At 38.2% G+C, this 22,897-nt stretch overlaps 1 protein-coding gene and 1 long non-coding RNA gene across 4 annotated transcripts in view; one reads left to right on the plus strand and one right to left on the minus strand.

Moving 5' to 3' along the window:
- LOC138753256 (uncharacterized) overlaps positions 1-4,550 on the plus strand; it is a 36,066-nt gene extending 31,516 nt beyond the window's left edge. Inside the window, exon 3 of the long non-coding RNA XR_011351063.1 lies at positions 4,420-4,550. This is a non-coding gene — a long non-coding RNA (uncharacterized lncRNA). The remainder of the gene's footprint in view (positions 1-4,419) is intronic.
- Positions 1-22,897, minus strand: part of ak7b (adenylate kinase 7b) — a 97,817-nt gene that overhangs the window by 62,127 nt on the left and 12,793 nt on the right. For 2 of the 3 annotated variants that reach the window (XM_069916046.1, XM_069916043.1), the window contains exons 2-7: positions 18,067-18,246; positions 15,909-16,017; positions 14,870-14,964; positions 7,442-7,552; positions 4,655-4,738; positions 686-774 (exon numbers count right to left, since the gene is read on the minus strand). In XM_069916046.1, the coding sequence (XP_069772147.1) occupies positions 686-774; positions 4,655-4,738; positions 7,442-7,552; positions 14,870-14,964; positions 15,909-16,017; positions 18,067-18,246 (668 nt within the window). The remainder of the gene's footprint in view (positions 1-685; positions 775-4,654; positions 4,739-7,441; positions 7,553-14,869; positions 14,965-15,908; positions 16,018-18,066; positions 18,247-22,897) is intronic. The other variant, XM_069916047.1, reaches the window with a different exon arrangement.

Raw genomic sequence — 22,897 nt, forward strand, 5'->3', positions numbered from 1 at the left:
AAGATTGAAGGGGGAAAATTATAAGGGGAACATGAGGGGAAATTTCTTTACGCAAAGGGTGTGGAATGAGCTTCTGACAGACGTGGTCGAGACGGGATCATTGGTTACATTTAAGGAAAGACTGGATAGTTACATGGAGAGGAGAGGACTGGCGGGGTATGGACCGGGTGCTGGTCAGTGGGACTAGGAAGGTGGGAATTTGTTACGGCATGGACTAGTAGGGCCAAACTGGCCTGTTCTGTGCTGTAAGTGGTTATATGGTTATATATGGTCATAACACTGGATAGGAATGAAAGGTACTCCTTATATTTGTTTTTCCATTTTTAAGGAGTCAAACTCAAGAGAAAATTATAACAAGTTACAAAATGTGCCAGGCTAACCTTAACTACTGTCACATGAGGAATATACTCCAATTGCTTCATAATACTTTTAAAATGTTAAAGAAAGTTGGCTATATGAAGAATATCCTCATTAGCAGTCCTAAGTAGCATCTGAAATACTACTTATTGCCAGTAGTGACACAAGATTAATTATGAAGCGAGTTAAAAAAATGCAGTATTTTATTAACATTACTTCAGTATTTTTAATTAGTTCCTGAATTGTCCTTCCTGATAAGCTAAACTAAAACTATAACTGCTTATATCCTTGAGTTGATTGTTAGTTCTTCTTTTTATTCTCCACTTACCTAGCTAAGTCATTCACATGAATGGTTGGAATAACATTTTTCCCATCTCCAAAGCATGGTATTGTTGGATTCAGCCCAAGCCAGGCCTCCTGAGCACATGGAGAGAGTTACATGTCACTAGTTTTGCATATTCTGCTATACTATACAAAATAATAAACAATATGAAATCAATGCTTTGCACTCAAAGACACAAATCATTCATTCTAGGATGATCAAGATATTTGTACAAAAATACTTCATTAGCATGGGTGTGGAACTATATAGTAACTTTTGCCAAACTTCAGATTTTCGAGTTCCTATTTCACTAATACCAGTGGAATCCATGGTTGATTCAATTAAAACAATGAAGAGAAGCTGGAATGAATGAGGCAGAACTTGATGACAACACTCAAATGGGAGCATGGTGAAAAGAATTAAAATCTCTCGTGGCAACTTTGCCTGGCTTCAATCTATACTGTTCTAGTAATTGTGTGCTTCTTTTCTGGAGAAGGCCTTAGGACAACAGACCATCAGCCGGAATCCTCTATTAGTTAATTGTAGGGTAAGATCTCTCAATTGACAATCGAGTTCAACAGTTGAAGATAAAGGGGTTGAAAAAGGAGAGACTCAGCAGATAGCAGTTGATTGGGAAATCAAGTTTAAGACAAATCAATATTTTTTCAAACAATACCTATTTTGGTACCTCAAAAATCTTTTCAAGAATTGAATAAATCTGTAGGGAAATTCCTTTGGAAAGACAAAATGTCAAGAGTTTTTATAGAGAAGTTAACATGGAAATAAGCTTCCTTATTAAAAAAATTATTATTGAGTGGTGCAAGTTACATTTCTTGCTTCATTTTTCAAAAATGGAAAATCACCATAGAATTGAATAAAATAGGAGAGAGGAAAGCAGAATAATTTATATATAAGTCGAAATTGAAATTGATGGTTGCAAATAAGGATATGCCATTATTGAAACATTTAATTAATATTTGGAACAAAATAAATGATGAGATTGGTGTTAGAGGGTCTATATCATCTAAAATGCCTTTGATTCAAAATCCTCATACCTTTTTCAAAAGATAATGAATTTTTGAATACTTGGTTTCATAAGGAGATTATAAATGTTGAAGATTGTTTTGAAATGAGTCAATTATTTCATCTGAGCAATTGAGAAATTGCTATTTTCAACTAAGAGCATATTTGAGGGATAAATTAGGACCAAATATGTTACTGCCTAGTTGTACCGAAGTAGAACTTCTTATTAAGAGAGGAATTGTTAAAAAGTTTACTTAGATATCTTTATTACAAGTAGGAACTCCTAAACTAGACATACACAAATCTAGACAGAGGTGGGAAACAAATCTGAATATTGTAATTGATGAGCCAATATGGGACAGACTTATGTAGGGATTGTGTGACTCATAACTATTAATGTAAGATATAGATTAGTTCAGTATAATTTTTTTGCATCAGTTATATCTTACACTATAGAAATTGAAGAGATTGAAATCAGATTTATTGGATCAATGCTTTAGGTGTGGTGAGGATGTAGGAACCTTCTTGCATTCTATTTGGTCTTGTCCTGATGTCAGGCCCTTTTGGGCAGATTTACAAATTTTTTTGGAACAAATTACAGGAACTGCTTTCCCACAAAGTCTGAATTTATTTTTATGAGGAAACATTGAAGGTACAAGACCTAAATTAAAACTATCAATAATCAACTGGAATTTGTCAAATTAGTGTTGGCAGTGGCGAGGAAATGTATTGCAGTTACTTGGAAATCTGATATATTTTTAGGTATGCCATGATGACAAACAGAAATTCAAAGTTGTATCCCTTTGGAAAAAAATTACACATAACTTGAGAAACAAATACACTAACTTTAAAAATTTGGCACCCGTATGTGCAAATATTAGGATTTAATTTGTAGCAATGTCCTCTCTATGCTTCTAGACCTGCGAGATTCTCCTCTGAATTGTAATGAAAAATTCTTATATATTTGTGTTAGATAATATCTCTCTGTATAATCCTAAAAATTTCTTCTCCTTCTTTTCTTTATGTTTACATAGCTAATTATATTTTATATGTTAATTGTTTTGAGTGGGGGTGGTTGGGAAGGGGAGGGTTTCAGGTATGGGTGAATACCATCATGTATGTAACTTTAATTTGTTTTTTTTTCTTTTTGGAACTTATACAATCATATTAACTTTGATTACTAAATGTATGGAAAAATTTAAAATAAAATATTTTTTAAAAGTTGAAGACAAAGGAGGGTGCAGTCATTGTCAGAGTGGGATGAATCAGTGGTAAAGCTTTGGCTAAACAGGTTTTGGCAAGAACAGAGCAGAGGCAAGGAATAATTGAAGTTGAAATCAGAAAGGGCCACTTTATTCAAGGAACAAAAAGAATTCAGCAGGTACGTACAGGTAAGGGGAGGTTCTTTTGATATCATATTTTGTTCATTTAGTCATAGACAATGAGAATGGCAACCAAGGCAGGGAATGCTCCTCTTGCAAAATGTGGGTCATCAAGGAAGCCAGCAGTATCCCTGACGACTTCATTTGCGAGAAGTGCATCCAGCTGCAGCTCCTGACAAACCAAGTTAAGGAATTGGAGCTAGAGTTAGATGAACTCAGGATCATTCATGAGGCAGTGGGGGTGATAGACAGGAGTTACAGGGACACAATGAGGCAGAAAGAGGGTAAATGGGTGACAGTCAGGAAAGAGAAAAGGAACAGGCAGACCAAGCATCCCCGTGGCCATCACCCTCAGTAACAAGTATCCATTTTGTATACTGTTGGAGTGGGTGGGGGGGAAGGGAATAACCTACCAGCGACAAGCCATGGAGATCAGGTCTCTGGCATGGAGTCTGATCCTGTGGCTAAGAAGAGAAGGGAGGAGAAGAGGTGAGCTGAAGTGATAGGGGATTCCATAGTTAGGGGGATAAATAAGAGGTTCTGTGGAAGAGATCGAGTATTCTGGATGGTATGTTGCCTCCCTATTTCCAGGGTTCAAGATATCTTAGATCAACTTCACAGCATTCTCAGGAGGAAGGGTGAGCAGCCAGATATCATGGTCCATTTAGGGACCAATGACGTGGGTAGGAAGGGTGAGGAAGTCCTGCAAGGAGAATTCAGGGAGTTAGGCTCTAGGTTGAAGGACAGGACAGCCAGGGTAGTGATCTCAGGCCATAATGCTAGTGAGGTTAGAAATAGGAGGATAATGCAGCTTAACACGTAGCTAAAGACATAGCATAGAAGGGAGGGCTTCAGGTTTCTGGATCATTAGGCTCTCTTCCAGGGAAGGTGGGATCTGTTCCAATGGGACAGTTTGCTTCTGAACATATCCTTGCGGGTATGTTTGCTAGTGCTGCTCCAGTGAGTTTAAACTAGATTTGCAGGGAGAGGAGAAACAGAGTGCCAGAGCAGATAGAGGAGTGGAGGAGGGAAAAGATGATGTTAAGATTACATGTACCGCAAGAAGTCAATGGGTTGAATGTGGTGGAAATGTTCTCAGGTGGATCTATTTCAATGCAAGGAGTACTATGGAATGAGCTGCCAACTGGAGTGGTGAATGTGAGCTCAATTTTAACATTTAAGAGGAATTGGGACAGGTACATGGAAGGAAGAGGTATGGAGGGCTATGGACTGGGTGCAGGTCAGTGGGACTCGGCAAAAAAATGGTTTGCCACAGATTAGAAGGGCTGAAGGGGTCTGTTTCTGTGCTGTAATGTTCTATGGTTCTAATTGTAGATGCACTACTGGAAAGAAAGAGTGGTGGAAAAGAGGAGTCACTAAACACTTCTGACAATGCAACAGAATGAATGACTAATAAAAAGGGAAGAAAGATTTGCCACAGATTCAAACCACGTTTCTTGCTTAAGTAAACAACAAATTCTTTGTGTTAACATTCATTAAAAAGAACTGAAACTGTGTATTGCGTTCATCCATGAGTCAATAAAAAGGTTAAACATTTCACATTCTCTACCTTGAAGAAGAAATGAAACACACTTTCATCCATTCCATAAACAACCCCAGAAGCAACAACATAGGTAGAAAACTTTCGCTTTTTCTAAAATAAAGGAGAAATAGAATATATTTTCATAATAAATAAAAAGATTTACCTATACAGTATTTAATAGAATTATTTTTTAATAAGGGTACAGTAGCATAGATTGGGACCATTGATCCAAAGGTATGAGATTGAATACCGCCATAGCAGTTGGGAATTTAAAATATGTTTAACAATCTAGAATTTCAAAAAGTTGTTCTCATTAACAGCAACTCTTAAAATACCATAAAAATGTCAAGTTCACAAATATCATTCAGTGTAGAAAACCTGCCCATTCCAGCCCATATTTGTCTCTAGACCACCAACCTCGTTGACTGTTAATCACCTCAGTTCAATAAATACTAGCAGTTTTTTTTTAGTTTTTTATTTTTCACACCATAAACCACATTGACCAAGATACATACATTTTCCTTTTCAAATATATAGTGTCGTTTTCTCCCCCCCCCCTCCCATCCCACCCTCCCTACCTCCCCCCCCATTCATTTAAAAGTACAGAATCTAAGATACATTAAACCAGTCAAACAATGTTGTCACTCAATAAAAATAAACAAGAAATTTCACTGAGTCAATTCTTTTCATTTCCTTCTCCTTCCGTTATTTTAGGTGGTAGATGTCCCCGGTAGGTTTTCTCTATTGTGTTTCATGTATGGCTCCCATATTTGTTCAAATATTTCAATATTATTTCTTAAATTATATGTTATTTTTTCCAATGGAATACATTTATTCATTTCTATATACCATTGTTGTATTCTCAAGTTATCTTCTAATTTCCAGGTTGACATAATACATTATTTTGCTACGGCTAGAGCTATCATAACAAATCTTTTTTGTGCACCATCCAAATCAAGTCCAAATTCTTTGTTTTTTATGTTACTTAGGAGGAAGATCTCTGGGTTTTTTGGTATATTGTTTTCTGTAATTTTATTTAATATCTGGTTTAGATCTTCCCAAAATTTTTCCACTTTCTCACATGTCCAGATTGCATGAATTGTTGTTCCCATTTCTTTTTTACAACGAAAACATCTGTCAGATACTGTTGGGTCCCATTTATTTAACTTTTGAGATGTAATGTATAGCCTGTGTATCCAGTTATATTGTATCATACGTAACCTCGTGTTTATTGTATTTCTCATAGTTCCAGAGCATAACTTCTCCCATGTTTCCTTCTTTATCTTTATGTTTAAATCTTGTTCCCATTTTTGTTTAGTTTTACCATTTGTTTCCTCATTCTCCTTTTCTTGCAGTTTAATATATATATTTGTTATAATTTTTTTGATTATCATTGTATCTGTAATCACATATTCAAAATTACTTCCCTCTGGTAACCTCAGACTGCTTCCCAATTTCTCCTTCAAGTAAGACAAATTGATTTGTCCTACTTGAAATCAAATTCCTTTTGATTTGGTTATGTATTCCGTTAATATTTAAAGTCATATAGTTCAACGTAGCCATTTCATACTTTGTTTATCTTCCCTTTCCATTTCCTCATCATCACCTTTCCTTCTTATCCATTTCTGCTTTCTTGTTTTGAACACTTTATAAGACAACATTTCTAAAACATCAAACATTTCCCTTATTCTCCTATCTAAAATTTCTTTAACCCCATTCTCCCCTCCCCCTCCTGAGTTGCCCTTTATCCCTTGTCGGGCAACCACATCTCCCCTCTCCATTTGGATTTGCGAATTCACTCGCAAGCGTCAACTGATTTTGCAGTGACCGTAACTCCTCCCCACCCAGCACCCCCCGGAAAAGATTTCAATTTTCATATATAACAAAGGTCACTCTTTTAATTCCCTCCTTATTTCCTCTGTTTCATTCCCTTATTAATTCTTATCTATACTCTATATATTTTCCTCTAAATACGGATACACTCATGTACACACATATATACATACACATCTATATATACCCATATACACACATACATATAGTTCGTGGTCATTTTTACTCTCATTACATGTCTTCATCTCTCTGCTTGTTTTGTAGAATACTAGCAGTTAATACATTTTAAAGGTGTCATAGCAGTGACTTTTAAAAAAAAATGTGGAGCAAGCCTTTTCAAGCACAACCATTTAACCTGTTCATCAGATAGTAAACAGACTTTACAAGCATCATAGTCTGGATTGAGCTCTGTTTAAAAGAGCAGCATAAACAGTGAGATTATCTTCATGCTGCTCTTGTCATCCATGCTCTGAGATGGTTCCACCAACCTGGGCCACTGCCTTCATAATAGCCCTCCCCAAAAAAAAAGTGACTGTTTTCTCAATAATCTGATCATTAAATTGCATACATATAAACAGAAGCTGGCCATTCAGACCTTCTAGTCTCCTCCGGCATAGATCCTGTAGCTGATCTAATTGTAATGTCACCATCACATCTCAAATTTACAATTTACGACTAGAGAGGCCAGGATGAAAGGTGCACCACCATCTGAAATTTAATGCGTCTCACATACTATAATTTTTTAAATTTTCAACACAGTAGTCATTTAAGCACATGCTATCGAATTACACCCAAATTAACCTATAACCCCCATATGTTAAATGTATACTAGATGCCTCACTCTTTTTGACAGCAAGATCCATAATCCTGGTACTCCATGAAATTTCTCCAGGATACTTTAATTAATTTAATCTACACTTACGGTGTAATCAAGAAAATTAAAATTTCTAAGCATTTTAATTATTTTCTGTAGTTACGTACAGTTTTTCCAAGTTTGATAACCAGTTTCTCAAGACTGAGATGATCCTTAAAGTTTGGATGAGACTTTCTTCTGCGATAATCGTCCTCTGTAAATGCAACCTCTGGATCCTCCTGAAAAACAAAACTGTTGTTGATGCTTTCTTCTTTGAGTACAAATTAAGAGTCAAAATAAATTATATAACTTTTGCATAAAATGTAATGTATCTCGAGAGAACGTTACACTGATTTTTCCACTTAAATTTCAGTTCTTAAAGATGCCAGCTGTGCTCCACTTAGCTTCAGTGGCGACTTTTCATTGCCTTCTCCGTGGCTTCGAGCTCATTTTTTGTGCTCAAGCGAAACAACAATCAAATATGCAGTAATGAGTGGAATCACAGCTAAACCCAATCCAGTCTTCGTCATTGGCTTCAGCTTTCCACTCCACTCAATTCTGACTTATTAATGGACACAATCCAATTAAAGTTGATGCAATTCCAGTGAGAGACCAGAAGATCAGAACCAAAGGCATCGTCATGATCCAGGAATATCTCTCTAATCATAACGTTAGACACTCCTGAGGACCTGAATTAAGGAATAGTAATAATTAAAAAAAATTTTTAGACATACAGCATGGTAACAGGCTCTTTCAGCCCATGAGCCCATGCCACACAATTGACCAACAACCCTGGTATTTTTTTGAAGGGCGGGATGAAACCGGAGCACCCGATGGAAACCCAATGCAGATACAGGGAAAACTCCTTACAAAGAGCGCCGGGTTTGAACCCTAGTTTCTGGCACTGTCACAGTGTATTGCACTAAACATTACTCTAACCAAATGACACTGTGTAGATTCAAGAGGGAAATATTTGTGTGTATTTTGGTTAATATGGTTCAGAGTGTGAAAAATTTAAAAAAATTAAAAAAAGATTAAAAAAAAATCACTCTAACCATTACGCTAACTGTGTCATGCAAGAAAAAAAAAATCAAATGACTAGATTAAGCCTTTCCTAATTAATAGCTTTCACGATGTTAGCAACTAAATCTACAGCACAATTGCCTATTCACAGGACTCACACTGATCAGAAAAGCCACAGACAGTTTGAGCACCTGCAATTACCACACAGCACAGTGGCTGTCAGCAGAGTTTGAATTTGTCCTTAAGTATACAGGTTGAAGCGCTGGAGTGACAAATAGGGCTACCTGCCACTTTGGCAATAACTAAAGAATAGGTTGCTGAGGTTTACCAGAGTGATACTATGACCTTGCATTTACTTCTCCTTCAGTTTTGCCCTTATTGCATTGAATAGTGGACAGGTTCAAAGAGCTGAATGGCCTTATCCTCCAATTTTCTATATTTCTATTATTAGTCTACTCCGTGTAATGCGGTATGTGGGAATGAACTGCTTCTCTGGTAGTGTCAGTCTCTGGGGTTTGCCAAATCTTGGTGGTCAATGGTGATATTTACTTCTTTCATACTTTAGCTGCAGCTTTGATGGTTCTTTAAGTAACTTCTTTCTTTGTTAGCGAGAGGACGTTAAAAAGGCAAGGTGTTCAGACAATGGGATCCCAGATTGTTTGCTTCTGTTAATATTTCAGGTTAATCTCAGAGAATGGACGTTCTCTTGTGTGGGAGTTCTGGATGAGCAAAATGACTCAGGTATTAACTGAGTTAATAATTGCAGTAGCACTAAGTTTATCAAGAAATAACTTGCACTTTAAACTCGAGATCCTGCAACATCAGATGGGCTGTTCAGTCCATCTTTTGCATCTTTGCAGGTACAAGGTATGTCAATTTTCCTTCTCTTAAGAGGTGTTGACACCAGGATCATTCATAAACAGTTTGTTGGAGGACACATCCATCATGATCTGACCAAATACTGGAACAACCCTAAAGGGCAGTGTGGTCTGCTTCTGCTCTGATATTCCTTTAGGATTAATGGGGTCATAAATAAAATGGATATTTGCAGACAGATCTTGGGAAGATCATTAACTCAAGTTCTTTGAAGAAGTAACATATACATAGACAAGAATTAATAAGGGAAGGTAATGGAATAGAGAGAATAAGGAGGGAACTAAAAGAGTGACCTTTGTGACATATAAAAAACGAAATCTTTTCTGGGGGGGGCTGGGTGGGGGGAAAAGAGCGGTCACTGCAAAATCAGTTGACGCTTGCGAGTGGATTCGCAAATCCAAATGGAGAGGGGAGATGTGGTTGTCCGACAAGGGATAAAGGGCAACTCAGGAGGGGAAGGGGAGATTGGGGATAAAGAAGATAGAAATAGGAGAATAAGGAAAATGTTGGATGTTGTAGGAATGTTGTCTGGTAAAGAGTTGAAAATAAGAAAACAGAAATGGAAAAGGAGGAAAGGTAATGATGGAAAAACGGAAAGAGAAGATAAACAAAATATAAAATGGCTACGCTGAACTATATGACTCTAAATATTAATGGAATACATAACCAAATTAAAAGGAAGAAACTACTAAATTTACTGAAAAAGGAAAAAATAGATATAGCATTTGTCCAAGAAACACATTTAACTGAATTGGAGCACAAGAAATTAAAGAGAGATTGGGTAGGACATGTAACAGCAGCATCGTATAATTCAAAAGCAAGAGGAGTGGCTATATTAATTAGCAAAAATGTGCCATTTAAAATAGAAGAGGAAATAATAGATCCAGCAGGGAGATATGTTATGATAAAATGTCAGATATATTCAGAGCTTTGGAATCTACTTAATATATATTCACCTAACGAAGAAGATCAAAAGTTTATGCAAGATATCTTTTTGAAGGTAGCTAATACGCAAGGGAACATACTAATAGGAGGGGATTTCAATCTGAATTTGGATCCAAATATGGATAAAACGGGGAAAAAAATTAACAGGAAGAACAAAGTAACCAAATTTATAATTAAATCAATGCAAGAAATGAAACTTGTGGACATATGGAGGAAACAAAACCCAAAAGAAAAGGAATACTCATACTACTCGACTAGACATAAAACATACTCAAGGATAGACCTATTCCTGTTATCAGCCCACATACAAGGGAGAGTTAGGAAAACGGAATATAAAGCTAGACTATTATCGGACCACTCACCCCTGTTATTGGCAATAGAGCTAGAAGACATCCCTCCAAGAATGTATAGATGGAGATTAAACCCCATGCTACTTAAAAGACAGGATTTTAGAGAATTTATTGAAAAACAATTAAAAATGTACTTTGAAGTAAATACGGAATCAGTGGAAGATAAGTTTATACTATGGGACGCAATGAAAGCATTCATTAGAGGGCAAATAATAAGTTATGCAACCAAGATGAAGAAGGACTATAATCAGGAAACAGAGCAGTTGGAAAGGGAAATAATAAACATAGAAAAAAAATTAGCAATAAAGGAAGATACAACCAAAAGAAGAGAATTGGCGGATAAAAAAATAAAATATGAAACATTACAAACATATAAGGTGGAGAAGAATATAATGAAGACAAAACAGAAATATTATGAACTAGGGGAAAAAACACACAAAATCCTAGCATGGCAGCTTAAGACAGAGCAAACTAAGAAAACGGTATTGGCAACAAGGAAAAAAGACAAACAAATTACATATAATCCAAAAGAAATTAAGGAAAACTTCAGAGAATTCTATGAACAATTATACCGAACCGAAAACGAAGGGAAAGAAGGGAAAATAGATGAATTTTTGACTAAAATTGAACTACCAAAACTACAAATAGAGGAACAAAATAAATTAACAGAACCATTTGGAACAGTAGAAATACAAGAGATAATAAAAAATTTACCAAATAATAAGACACCAGGAGAGGATGGACTCCCAATAGAATTCTACAAAACATTTAAAGACCTAATAATACCGCCCCTCCTGGATGTAATCAACCAGATTGATGAGACACAAAACTTACCAGATTCATGTAAAACAGCAATAATTACAGTGATACTAAAACAAGGGAAAGATCCACTCTCACCAGCGTCATATAGACCAATATCTTTGCTAAACACAGATTATAAGATAATAGCTAAACTATTAGCGAACAGATTAGCAGAACAGGTACCGAAAATGGTAAATTTAGACCAAACTGGATTTATCAAAAAAAGACGCACAACAGACAATATTTGTAAATTTATTAACTTAATTCATGCAGTAGAAGGAAATAAAGCACCGGCAGTAGCAGTTGCTTTAGACGCAGAGAAGGCCTTCGACAGAGTAGAATGGAATTACTTGTTCAAAGTATTGCAAAAATTCAGTTTACCGGAGAAGTATATTAATTGGATTAAAGCATTATATAAGGGACCGTTAGCGAAAGTGACAGTAAATGGACATGTATCAAAGCAATTTAACTTAAGCAGGTCAACGCGGCAGGGATGCCCACTATCACCATTATTGTTTGCGCTAGCTATAGAACCACTAGCAGAATCGATAAGAAGAGATAATAATATAAAAGGAATAAAAATAAAAGACAGGGAATATAAAATCAGTCTGTTTGCGGATGATGTGATAGTGTACTTAACAGAACCAGAACTATCAATAAAAGAACTATATAAGAAATTGAAGGAATATGGAGAAGTGTCGGGATACAAGATAAACGTAAATAAAAGTGAAGCAATGCCTATGAATAACGCGGATTTCTCAAAATTTAAGGAGGAATCCCCATTCAGATGGCAAACGCAGGCAATAAGATACCTAGGTGTGCAAATAAACAAAAATCTAGGCCAATTATATAAACTCAATTACAATCCACTAATGAAAAAACTACAGGACGATTTAGAGCATTGGAAAGAGCTACCACTAACACTGATAGGAAGGATAAACTGTATTAAAATGAACATTTTTCCAAGGATACTATACTTATTTCAGGCATTGCCAATACAACTGACAGAAAAATTCTTCAAAGAGTTAAAGAAAATAATAAGGAGATTTTTATGGAGAGGGGGGAAACCGAGGATAGCACTAGACAAATTAACAGAATGGTATAAACAAGGAGGCTTACAATTGCCAAACTTCAAAAATTATTATAGAGCCGCACAATTAAGGTACCTATCAGATTTTTATCAAACAAGGGAAAAACCAGACTGGACGAGACTAGAATTAGATAAAATAGGGGAAAAGATACCTGAACACATATTATATAAATGGGACGAAAAATTGGTACAACATAGAACTTCTCCAGTATTACACCATCTCCTCAATATATGGAAGAAGATACATGTAGAAAGAAATAAAATAAATTACCAAATACCAAAACTAATATTGACGCAAAATAAGCTACTCCCTTTTACAATAGACAACCTTGCCTTTAGAAAATGGGAAAAAAAAGGGATTAAAAGAATAGAAAATTGTTTTTCAGGAAGTAGATTCTTATCCTTTGAACAAATGAGAGATAAGTACAATATAACGGGAGATACAGCGCTGGCATATTACCAACTGAGATCCTACTTGAAAGATAAATTAGGAAGCAACTTGAGTTTACCAGAGGGAAGTAACCTTGAATATGTGATTACAGATACAATGTTAATCAAAAGATTTATAAAAAATATGTATATTAAACTGCAAGAAAAGGAAAATGAGGAAACAAATGGTAAAACTAAACAAAAATGGGAACAAGATTTAAATATAAAGATAAAAAAGGAAACATGGGAGAAGTTATGCTCTGGAACGATGAGAAATACAATAAATACGAGGCTGCGTATGATACAATATAATTGGTTACACAGACTATACATTACACCGCAAAAGTTAAATAAATGGGACCCAACAGTATCTGATAGATGTTTTCGATGTAAAAAAGAAAGGGGAACAACAATTCATGCAATCTGGACATGTGAGAGAGTAGAAAAATTTTGGGATGATCTCAATCAGATATTAAATAAAATAACAGAAAACAATATACCAAAGAATCCAGAGATCTTTCTCCTAAGTAACATAAAAAATAAAGAATTTGGAATTGACTTGGAGGATGCACAAAAAAGATTTGTTAAGATAGCCCTAGCTGTAGCAAAAAAATGTATTATGTCAACCTGGAAATTGGAAGATAATTTGAAAATACAACAATGGTATATAGAAATGAATAAATGTATTCCATTAGAAAAAATAACATATAGTTTAAGAAATAATATTGAAATATTCGAACAAGTATGGGAGCCTTACATTAAATACAATAGCGAAAACCTACCGGGAACAAACATTACCTAAGTTGATGGAAGGAGAAGAGAAGAAAAAAATGGACTCAGTAGAATTTCTGGTGTATTTTTGTTGAATGACAACATTGTCTAACTGAATTAATGCAACCTAGATTGTATAACTAAAATGGATGAGAGGGGGGAGGGATGGGGGGGTGGCTTGGGAGGAGGGAGGGGGGAGGGAGAAAAAGTCACTGTAAATGTGTGGAAAAGAAAAAGTGTATATCATGGCTATTGTGATTTATGGTGTGAAAAATAAAAAATTAAATAAAAAAAAAAAAAAAAAAAAAAAAAAAAAACATTATTCCTATCTCAAAAAAAAAAAAAAAAAAAAAAAAAAAAAAAAAAAAAAAAAGAAGTAACATACACTGTGGATAAAGGTACTATAATTAGATTTTCTGAAGGCATCTGTTGAGGTGTCTCATCATGGAGAATGGAAAATAAAACCTCATAGTGTAAGGAGGTAGCATATTAGTGCTGGCCAACACAAATCAAAATAGACATAAATGGGTCTTTTTCTGTTTGGCAAGATATAATAAAGGTATGGCACAGGGCTTGGCATTGGGTCCTCAACTTTTTGCAATTTGGTATGCTGATGACATAAAGATAGGAAGGAAAGTCAGTTGTAAAGAAGATATTAAAAATTTACCAAGGAATAATAAATGAAGTGAACTATCTATTGGGTTTGAGGTCTAAATCTCACTGAAAACTTCAACAGGTACACCATGGAGAGCATTCTGGCTGGTATGGAGGCACCAACACTCAGGACAAGAATAAACAGGCACCAGACTTCACTCCATCAAGGACATTGACATGAGGTGGTTGTCTTAAAAAAGCAGCCTCTGTCCTCAAAGACCCCCACCGCCCAGGCCATGCCCTTTTTATTCTGCTACCATTGGGGGAAAAAAATACAGGAGCCTAAAGGCGAGCACTCAACGGCACAAGGACAGCTTCTTCCCCACTGGGATCAGATTCCTGATTAATCAATGAACCAAAGACACTGCCTTACTTTTCGTGCACTAGAATTTTTATTTTTGTTATTATAGTAATGTCGTAAGATGGTTATAATATGAATGTTTGCACTGTGACGCTGCCACAAAACACTGAATTTCATGACTTGTTCATAACGATATATTCTGATTCTGAACTGTTGAAAAAGTTCAACTGCAATGAACACTTAATATTGTAATACACCTAAAGCCACCCAAGATTCAATTCAATGGCAATAATCAAAATAATTGAATTTTCCTTACAGGATCGACAAGTTTCGTTTGGGTCCATGTCATTATTGTTGACAACAGAATAAATGTCTTTGGGCTCTCAAAATGTTCCAAATCTGAATGTAGTGCTGCAGGTATAAAAAGAAAAAGAACAGTATCTTTTAACATCCATTCATTATTTACTTCTCTAGTCCAGAATAGGCAAAGAAAACATACAACATTTAAATAGAATGGTGTTTATTTTTTCAATACACTTGCATTCTCCTGACTTTGGGGAAGTGATTAATGGGACACAATTATGTTATTATTAATCCTTAGGTTATATTTTATATATATATTTTTTTTCTTACTAAAGTTACTGGGTGGGTTTGGACAGGGAAAGACACACATTACATCATTTTAAAGCATATGCCAAGCCTCTGTTAAGTGGGAGATGAAGAAACTTATCATCGTCCAGTTGAAAGCTGTGAACAGAGCCATGAACCTAGAGTTGATTTTTCAAGTGGAAGCCTGTTTGCTCAAAGAGACAGCTTGACTGCTACTTCGGAAGATTAAGCAGTTTGATTATTATTCTCCATTGAAACCTGAAACAATGAAGTTTACTCAGAAAGCCATCTGATCAAACAAAAGACCTGCTTGTTGGAGACTATTTGCCATGAGTCATGCTTTTGGAAAAAGAACCAGTATTGATCAAAGCAAGTCATGTGATTAAAGACATTTGAAAATATGCATCAACCAGATTCATTTGAAGTCAGAAATGCTGTGAGATGTACACTGTTGTTGCTTCTCCTTGTCCAGAGAGAGCAATGATGCTGTGACTATTGTAATAGCCACTTGTGACTGATCCAATTTTGGGTAAAAGAAAGCAAAATCATTCTTGTTTCCGAATCATAATCATTTTGATGGTATCTTCGTTTTACTTGTGCCTGAGTCTGTGAAAGCATCATGGAAATAACCTTCATGCAAGAAGGTCCCATCAACCGATGGGACAGGGTTAAAATATTAAGCCAGCGGTTCATAGTTACTGCAGAAAAAAAAGGAAAAACAGATAAATGAAATGATAAATCAGAACCTGAAATAGCCCACGAAGCTTCTTCAATTTGCTCAGGTGTTTCTGTGATATTATAGATGATGATGTCACACTCCTGCAGATATTCATATAGTTGATCATGGCTTTCATACTGAATATACATAAAGAAAGACAATCTTTACCTAGATTAATGGGCAAAATCCAGTGAAATCATTTTTAGTTTTGAACATAGTTTCATCCATAAAATTAGATTAATATCAAAGCAAGTAAGATAGCACTTTTTAAATGCAGGTTATATATTTGTTTAGAGAAAAAGCCATCTTTTTGGTTCCAGGTATTTTGTAGTATAGTTCTGCCTTACTTCAAACTCAAAGGCAAAAAAATGAGGTTGAAGGCTTTGTTTTTCCTATTAATTGGGTATTGTGAAATGAACCGGAGATCTCCAGATACCACTTTGCAAACCCATGATCTCGGAAGATAGGAGAGTCTTGGGAAATTCTATTGGTTGAAGGTACCCCTCCACACTCCACACTTTTCATTTTTTTCATCATCACTGGGTTTAAAACAAGGAATTCCTTACAAAGGCAGAAACATCGAGCCATTGAAGAAGTAGCTGCATCAGTCAACCTCGAAAGGGCTGTTAGGGATGGACAATGCAGACTGGCCTTGCCAGTGATGTTCCCATCTTCTAAATAAATTTGAAATGCGTGCACATTGGATCACTATATTACACACATGTTGAATTCTTAGTCATCTGCACCTAAATCATCTGAGGCCACTGTAATGCCACAGCTAATTGGCTATTCTTATGTATGGATTGAGCTGGTGCTTACTGCAACTGAACTCAGGCCTATCTTCTCACTCATTTTGAACAGTGAGTGACCCAAATCCTTCATCTTTGGCGCAATGAGACCGGGTTGACAATCAAGTCACCTATTTGTACTAATCCCACTCTCCTCAAATCCCTCCAGATTTTGCTCTGACACATTCAGGGCAATTTGCATCAGTCAATTAGCCTAGTATTTGAAGTTGGGGAGATAAATTGGGGCACCTCCATGGTCACAGGAAGAACATATAAATTCCACACAGACAGCACCCGAGATCAGAACTGACTCCAGAGTGCTGGAGTTGTGAGACAGCAGGCTGCAATTAGTGACGAGGAAACAAATGAACGTTCCCACTTTCCTTTTCTTGTCAAACTAAAAGGACAAGGAAGTTGTGCCTTCGTACATCGATGAAGGGCTCAAATCCAAAATGTCAGTTATGTATCTTTATCTTTGCTATACACAGCAAAGGAGGAAAAACCCAACACCCAACCCCAACCCACCAATTTTCCCCTGCAGCCGCTGCAACCGTGTCTGCCTGTCCCGCATCGGACTTGTCAGCCACAAACGAGCCTGCAGCTGACGTGGACATTACCCCTCCATAAATCTTCGTCCGCGAAGCCAAGCCAAAGAAGAAAGAAGTCACAGTACTCTGTTTGACCTGCTGAGTTTAGACTTAGACATACAGCACGGTAACAGGCCAATTCGGCCCTACAAGTCCATTCTGCCCAATTTACACCCCATTAACCTACACCCGGTATGTTTTTGAAGGGTGGGAGGAAGCCAGACATGCCAGAGAAAACCCACACAGACATGGGAGAACATACAAACTTCTTAAAGACAGCGCAGGATTCTAACCCAGGTCCAGTCCTGATCGCTGGCGCTGTAAAGGTGTGGCGCTAACCGCTACACCAACCGTGCCATCCAGCATTGTGTTTTTATTTCAACCACAGTGTCGGCAGACCTTCATGTTTTACTTCTGTCAACTACAAAACTCTGGGAAATCTCTGAAGGATTGTCTATTCTGAAGAAATTCTCCTTCACTCTCTGAAGGGAGTTCTGTGGGATTATCTCTCACTGTTCCCCATATCCCCTGCATATCTTCTCCCCCTGCCAGCACCTCCCCCCCCCACCTTGTTTATACCTTGATGAAGGGCTCAAACCCAAAATGTGTTGGTTCTGTATCTTTATCTTTGCGACATAAAGTACACTGTTTGACCTGTTGAGTTTCTCCAGCATTGTGTTTTCACCTCAATCATGGTGTCTGCAGACTTTCCTGTTTTACCACAGGTAGTTGTGAGAATTGATTCCAACAATAAATTAAAAAATATAACCTCAGAAATACTTTTGGTTCAAAAGTACATTCAGGGACTCACAGAGAAGATTTCAAAAGCAAAATCAGGCTTCTTGACTCCAGGATTGCTCAATGTTCCCACCACTTGATATGTCCCTTTGGCCAGTTGGACACTTTTGGCAGACCCTGTCTCTTCCTCATCTTGATCTTCATCATCATTCAGTTCCTCCAGGGATGATCCAACTACAGAGTTTGCTAAGTACTGGGAAAGAATCAGGTATCAGAATTTAACCCTTGGATTATAAATCTAAATCTCCCAGACATAATCTTCACATTACAAAGAAACTGAGAGTTTAGCAACAGATCTCCATTGAGTTTACTAAATCAGACACAGAGAATCTTCAAAGTGTTCTACTAGATGGATGCTTCATGATTGAAATGTAAACAGGTATACTCCATTTTATGAATACTTGCTTTTACGAAAGGATTTGAATGGGTTTTTGCTTTTACGAAAATAGCTTTCAATAGTAGCAAATGGTCTTCGCTTTATACCATTTCAGCTTTCGAAAGATTTCATAGAAACTCTAGTTTCGTAAAGTGGGGCATCCCTGTAATTAGTAAAGTGATGTTTTGGTATTCTGAACACAGAGGTACATTTAGCCCCAGGCAGAAATACATTTTATTCAAAATGTTCAGCTGCAGCGAATTGGGGAAAATGAGACGATCTAGCTGTTAGTTACGCTTAGCAATGTTTAGCTGATACCTGACCAGAAATTGTTTATCTTATGAAAAAAATCAGAAAAATTTTGCTCAGTGCCTTGAATTGTATTAGATACCTCCAACAACAAAGTTCTACTCCTCAGGTGTGTTCCTGGTACTCTACACATCTCAAAGTGGGTGTTAAAATTGAACTTGTTTCTTAATTTGATCAGGTCAATGTGAAATCTGCCTCTACTTTCAAAGTAAAAACTTGATGCTGGAGAAACTCAGCAGGTCAAACAGTGTCCTTTACATCTTCTCTCTCTCTTTGGCTTGGCTTCGCGGACGAAGATTTATGGAGGGGTAAATGTCCACGTCAGCTGCAGGCTCGTTTGTGGCTGACAAGTCCGATGCGGGACAGGCAGACACGGTTGCAGCGGTTGCAAGGGAAAATTGGTTGGTTGAGGTTGGGTGTTGGGTTTTTCCTCCTTTGCCTTTTGTCAGTGAGGTGGGCTCTGCGGTCTTCTTCAAAGGAGGTTGCTGCCCGCTGAACTGTGAGGCGTCAAGATGCACGGTTGGAGGTGATATCAGCCCACCGACGGGGGTCAATGTGGCATGCACCAAGAGATTTCTTTAGGCAGTGCTTGTACCTCTTCTTTGGTGCACCTCTGACATGATGGCCAGTGGAGAGCTCGCCATATAACACTGACCTACTCAGTGCAGTTGGATCTTCAACAGCGTGGATTCGATGCTGTCGGCCTCTGCCATATCGAGTACTTTGATGTTGGAGATGAAGTCGCTCCAATGAATGTTGAGGACGGAGCGGAGACAACGCTGGTGGAAGCGTTCTAGGAGCCGTAGGTGATGCCGGTAGAGGACCCATGATTCGGAGCCAAACGGGAGTGTGGGTATGACAACGGCTCTGTATACGCTTATCTTTGTGCGGTTTTTCAGTTGGTTGTTTTTCCAGACTCTTTTGTGTAGTCTTCCAAAGGCACTATTTGCCTTGGTGAGTCTGTTGTCTATCTCGTTGTCGATTCTTGCTTCCGATGAAATGGTGCAGCCGAGATAAGTAAACTGGTTGACCGTTTTGAGTTTTGTGTGCCCGATGGAGATGTGGGGGGGCTGGTAGTCATGGTGGGGAGCTGGCTGATGGAGGACCTCAGTTTTCTTCAGGCTGACTTCCAGGCCAAACATTTTGGCAGTTTCCGCAAAACAGGACGTCAAGCGCTGAAGAGCTGGCTCTGAATGGGCAACTAAAGCAAAGGTAAAAATACAGAACTGACATTTCAGGCTTGAAGCCCTTCATCAAGGTATGGAAAATGTTGGCAAGTGTTCAACCAAAAGAGTAAGGGGGAGAGGGGTGGTCGCAAAGGCAGGAGGTGATAGGTGGAGAAGGGAGGGAGGGGACAGCAGCGATTTGGCAAGGTGAAGGGAGGGGGAAGGGAGAGAGGAAACTGGAAAGGGGAAGGGAAGGGAAGGGAAGGGAAGGGGTGGGGGGTGGGGGGGGGGAGGGCAGAGTGAGAAAGAGGAGACCCGGTTAGCAAAAACCAGAAAAGTCAATGTAATGCCATCGAGCTGGAGAGTGACCAGACAAAAAGAAAATCAGGTGTTAACTTCCAATTTGCGGGTGGTCTTGGTGAGACAGTACATAAGGCCATGGACAGATATGTGAGTATGGGAGTGTGACACAGAACTGAAATGGTTGGCTACTGGGAAGGCTCTGTCACCAGTGTGGACAGAGCAAAGGTGTTCAGCGAAGCAATCCCCCAATCTGTGCCCAGTCTCCCAATGTAGCGAAGGCCAGAAAGGGAGCACCGATGCCGTAAATCAGTCCTGGGGATAAAAAAAGTGAAGTGTTGCTTCACTTGAAATGCCTGTTTGGGGCCCCAAACCATAGTGAGGGAGTAGGTGTGGACAGAAGTGTGACACCTGAGGCCACAGGGGAAGATGCTTGGGGGGAGGGTGGAATTGGTGGGGAGGGATGAGTGCATGAGGGAGTCACAGATGCAGTGGTCCCTATGGAAAGCAGAGAGGGAAAGATGTGTCTGGTGGTGGGATCTTGTTGTAAGTGCCAGAAATTCTGAAGTATATGGTGGGGTGGTAGGTGAGGATGAGGGGAATTCTATGTTTGTTGCAACTGGCAGCAGAGGGGGCCAAGGCAGAGGAGTGGGAAATGGAGAGAATGCGGGTGAGGGCTGAGTTGATGGTGGTGGAGGAAAAACACCTGATTTTATGTCTGGGCACTCTCCAGCCAGATGGTTTTTCTGGTTTCTGCTAACCTGTTCTCCTCTTCCTCTCCCACTCCCTTTCCAGTTCTCCTCCCTCCCTTCGCCTAGCTATCCCTCCTCCCCTTGATTGGTGTTGTTCCTTCCCTCCCTTCTCCACCTATCATCTCCTGCTTTTTCAACCACACCTCATCCCCCCTTACTCTTTTGTTCAGATGCTACTGACATTTTTCTATACCTTGATGAAGGATTCAAGCCCATAACATCAGTTATGTACTTTCACCGTTGCTATTTAAAAGACACTGTTTGACATGCTGAGCTTCTCCAGAGTTATGTTTTTACTTCAACCACGATGTTTTACTTCTTCTATTATCCGAGTACTAATTTGGAAATTGTTCATCTTTTTAAAATATTTCTAATTTGTAGAAATGTAATATCAGATACAATTTGAGAAATGGTGGAATGGTTACTCCAGAGTAAACGCGGAATGAAGTTCCCAGCGGACAAGACGGATATGGAGAAGGAAACCCATTCCTACCATCTTAGAACAATATTACATGGACTCATCCACATCCTTCCCAAAATTATTCCAGTAAACTGAAACCCACAACAAGAAGCCATCATCTAAAAGTTTCTTGGCTTGTCCCTGTTTAACTTTGAAGTCAGGTTATTCTTGCAACTTCAGTGTAAATGATTCCTTGTACATCCTCATTTCCCATTCTTAATATAACAAATGTATAACACATAAATGACTGATGAAGTAAAAATATCTCCAATTTCACTTGATCTTTCTCTAAACAGCTTTCTGATTTCAGTTTTATTTTCTGAACTTTTATTTGAAAACGACTTGCTGAATCAACTGGTGAACAATAGCATGCGAGCACTTAAACATGCAAGCACAATGGCTTGCACTTACACATTTACTCAAAAATACCACATGCCCGCTCTTTTATAACTGCAAGCTGTGAACAAGCAAGGGCACTCATGCAAACATACATTAACAATTACGATAAGTCAGCACATCTGCACATACATGCTCACTCTTTTAAAGTGTTCACACATATGTATTTGCAATTTTACATATTCTTTGACACATTGGACACTTTTATGTATTCAGGCATACTTACATACATCCACATACAGATATACCCAGACATACATGTGAAGTTTTCCTTTACAAATCTGCATGGACTTGCACTTTAACACATACAGATGTACCTACAGTTTCACACACATATGGCTTGTACTTTTAAACACATATGGGCTTGCACTTTCACACACACAGATGCCCTATTCCTATATTTCACACACGCACCTATGGACTTGCACTTTCACACACAGATGCCCTGTACCTAAATTTCACACACACACGTGTGGACTTGCACTTTCAAACACACAGATGCCCTGCACCTACATTTCACACATGCACGTGCGGACTTGCACTTCCACACACAGATGCACTGCACCTACATTTCACACATGCACGTGCGGACTTGCACTTTCACACACAGATGCCCTGCACCTACATTTCACACACGCACGTGTGGACTTGCACTTACACACACAGATGCCCTGCACCTTCATTTCACACACACACGTGTGGACTTGCACTTCCACACACAGATGCACTGCACCTACATTTCACACACACACATGTGGACTTGCACTTCCACACACAGATGCACTGCACCTACATTTCACACACACATGTGTGAACTTGCACTTCCACACACAGATGCCCTGCACCTACATTTCACACACACACGTGTGAACTTGCACTTCCACACACAGATGCCCTGCACCTACATTTCACACACACACGTGTGAACTTGCACTTCCACACACAGATGCACTGCACCTTCATTTCACACACACACGTGTGAACTTGCACTTCCACACACAGATGCCCTGCACCTACATTTCACACACACACGTGTCAACTTGCACTTCCACACACAGATGCACTGCACCTTCATTTCACACACA

The sequence above is a fragment of the Narcine bancroftii genome, chromosome 2 (genome assembly GCF_036971445.1).
Source record: "Narcine bancroftii isolate sNarBan1 chromosome 2, sNarBan1.hap1, whole genome shotgun sequence".
NCBI classification, from domain to species: Eukaryota; Metazoa; Chordata; class Chondrichthyes; order Torpediniformes; family Narcinidae; genus Narcine; species Narcine bancroftii.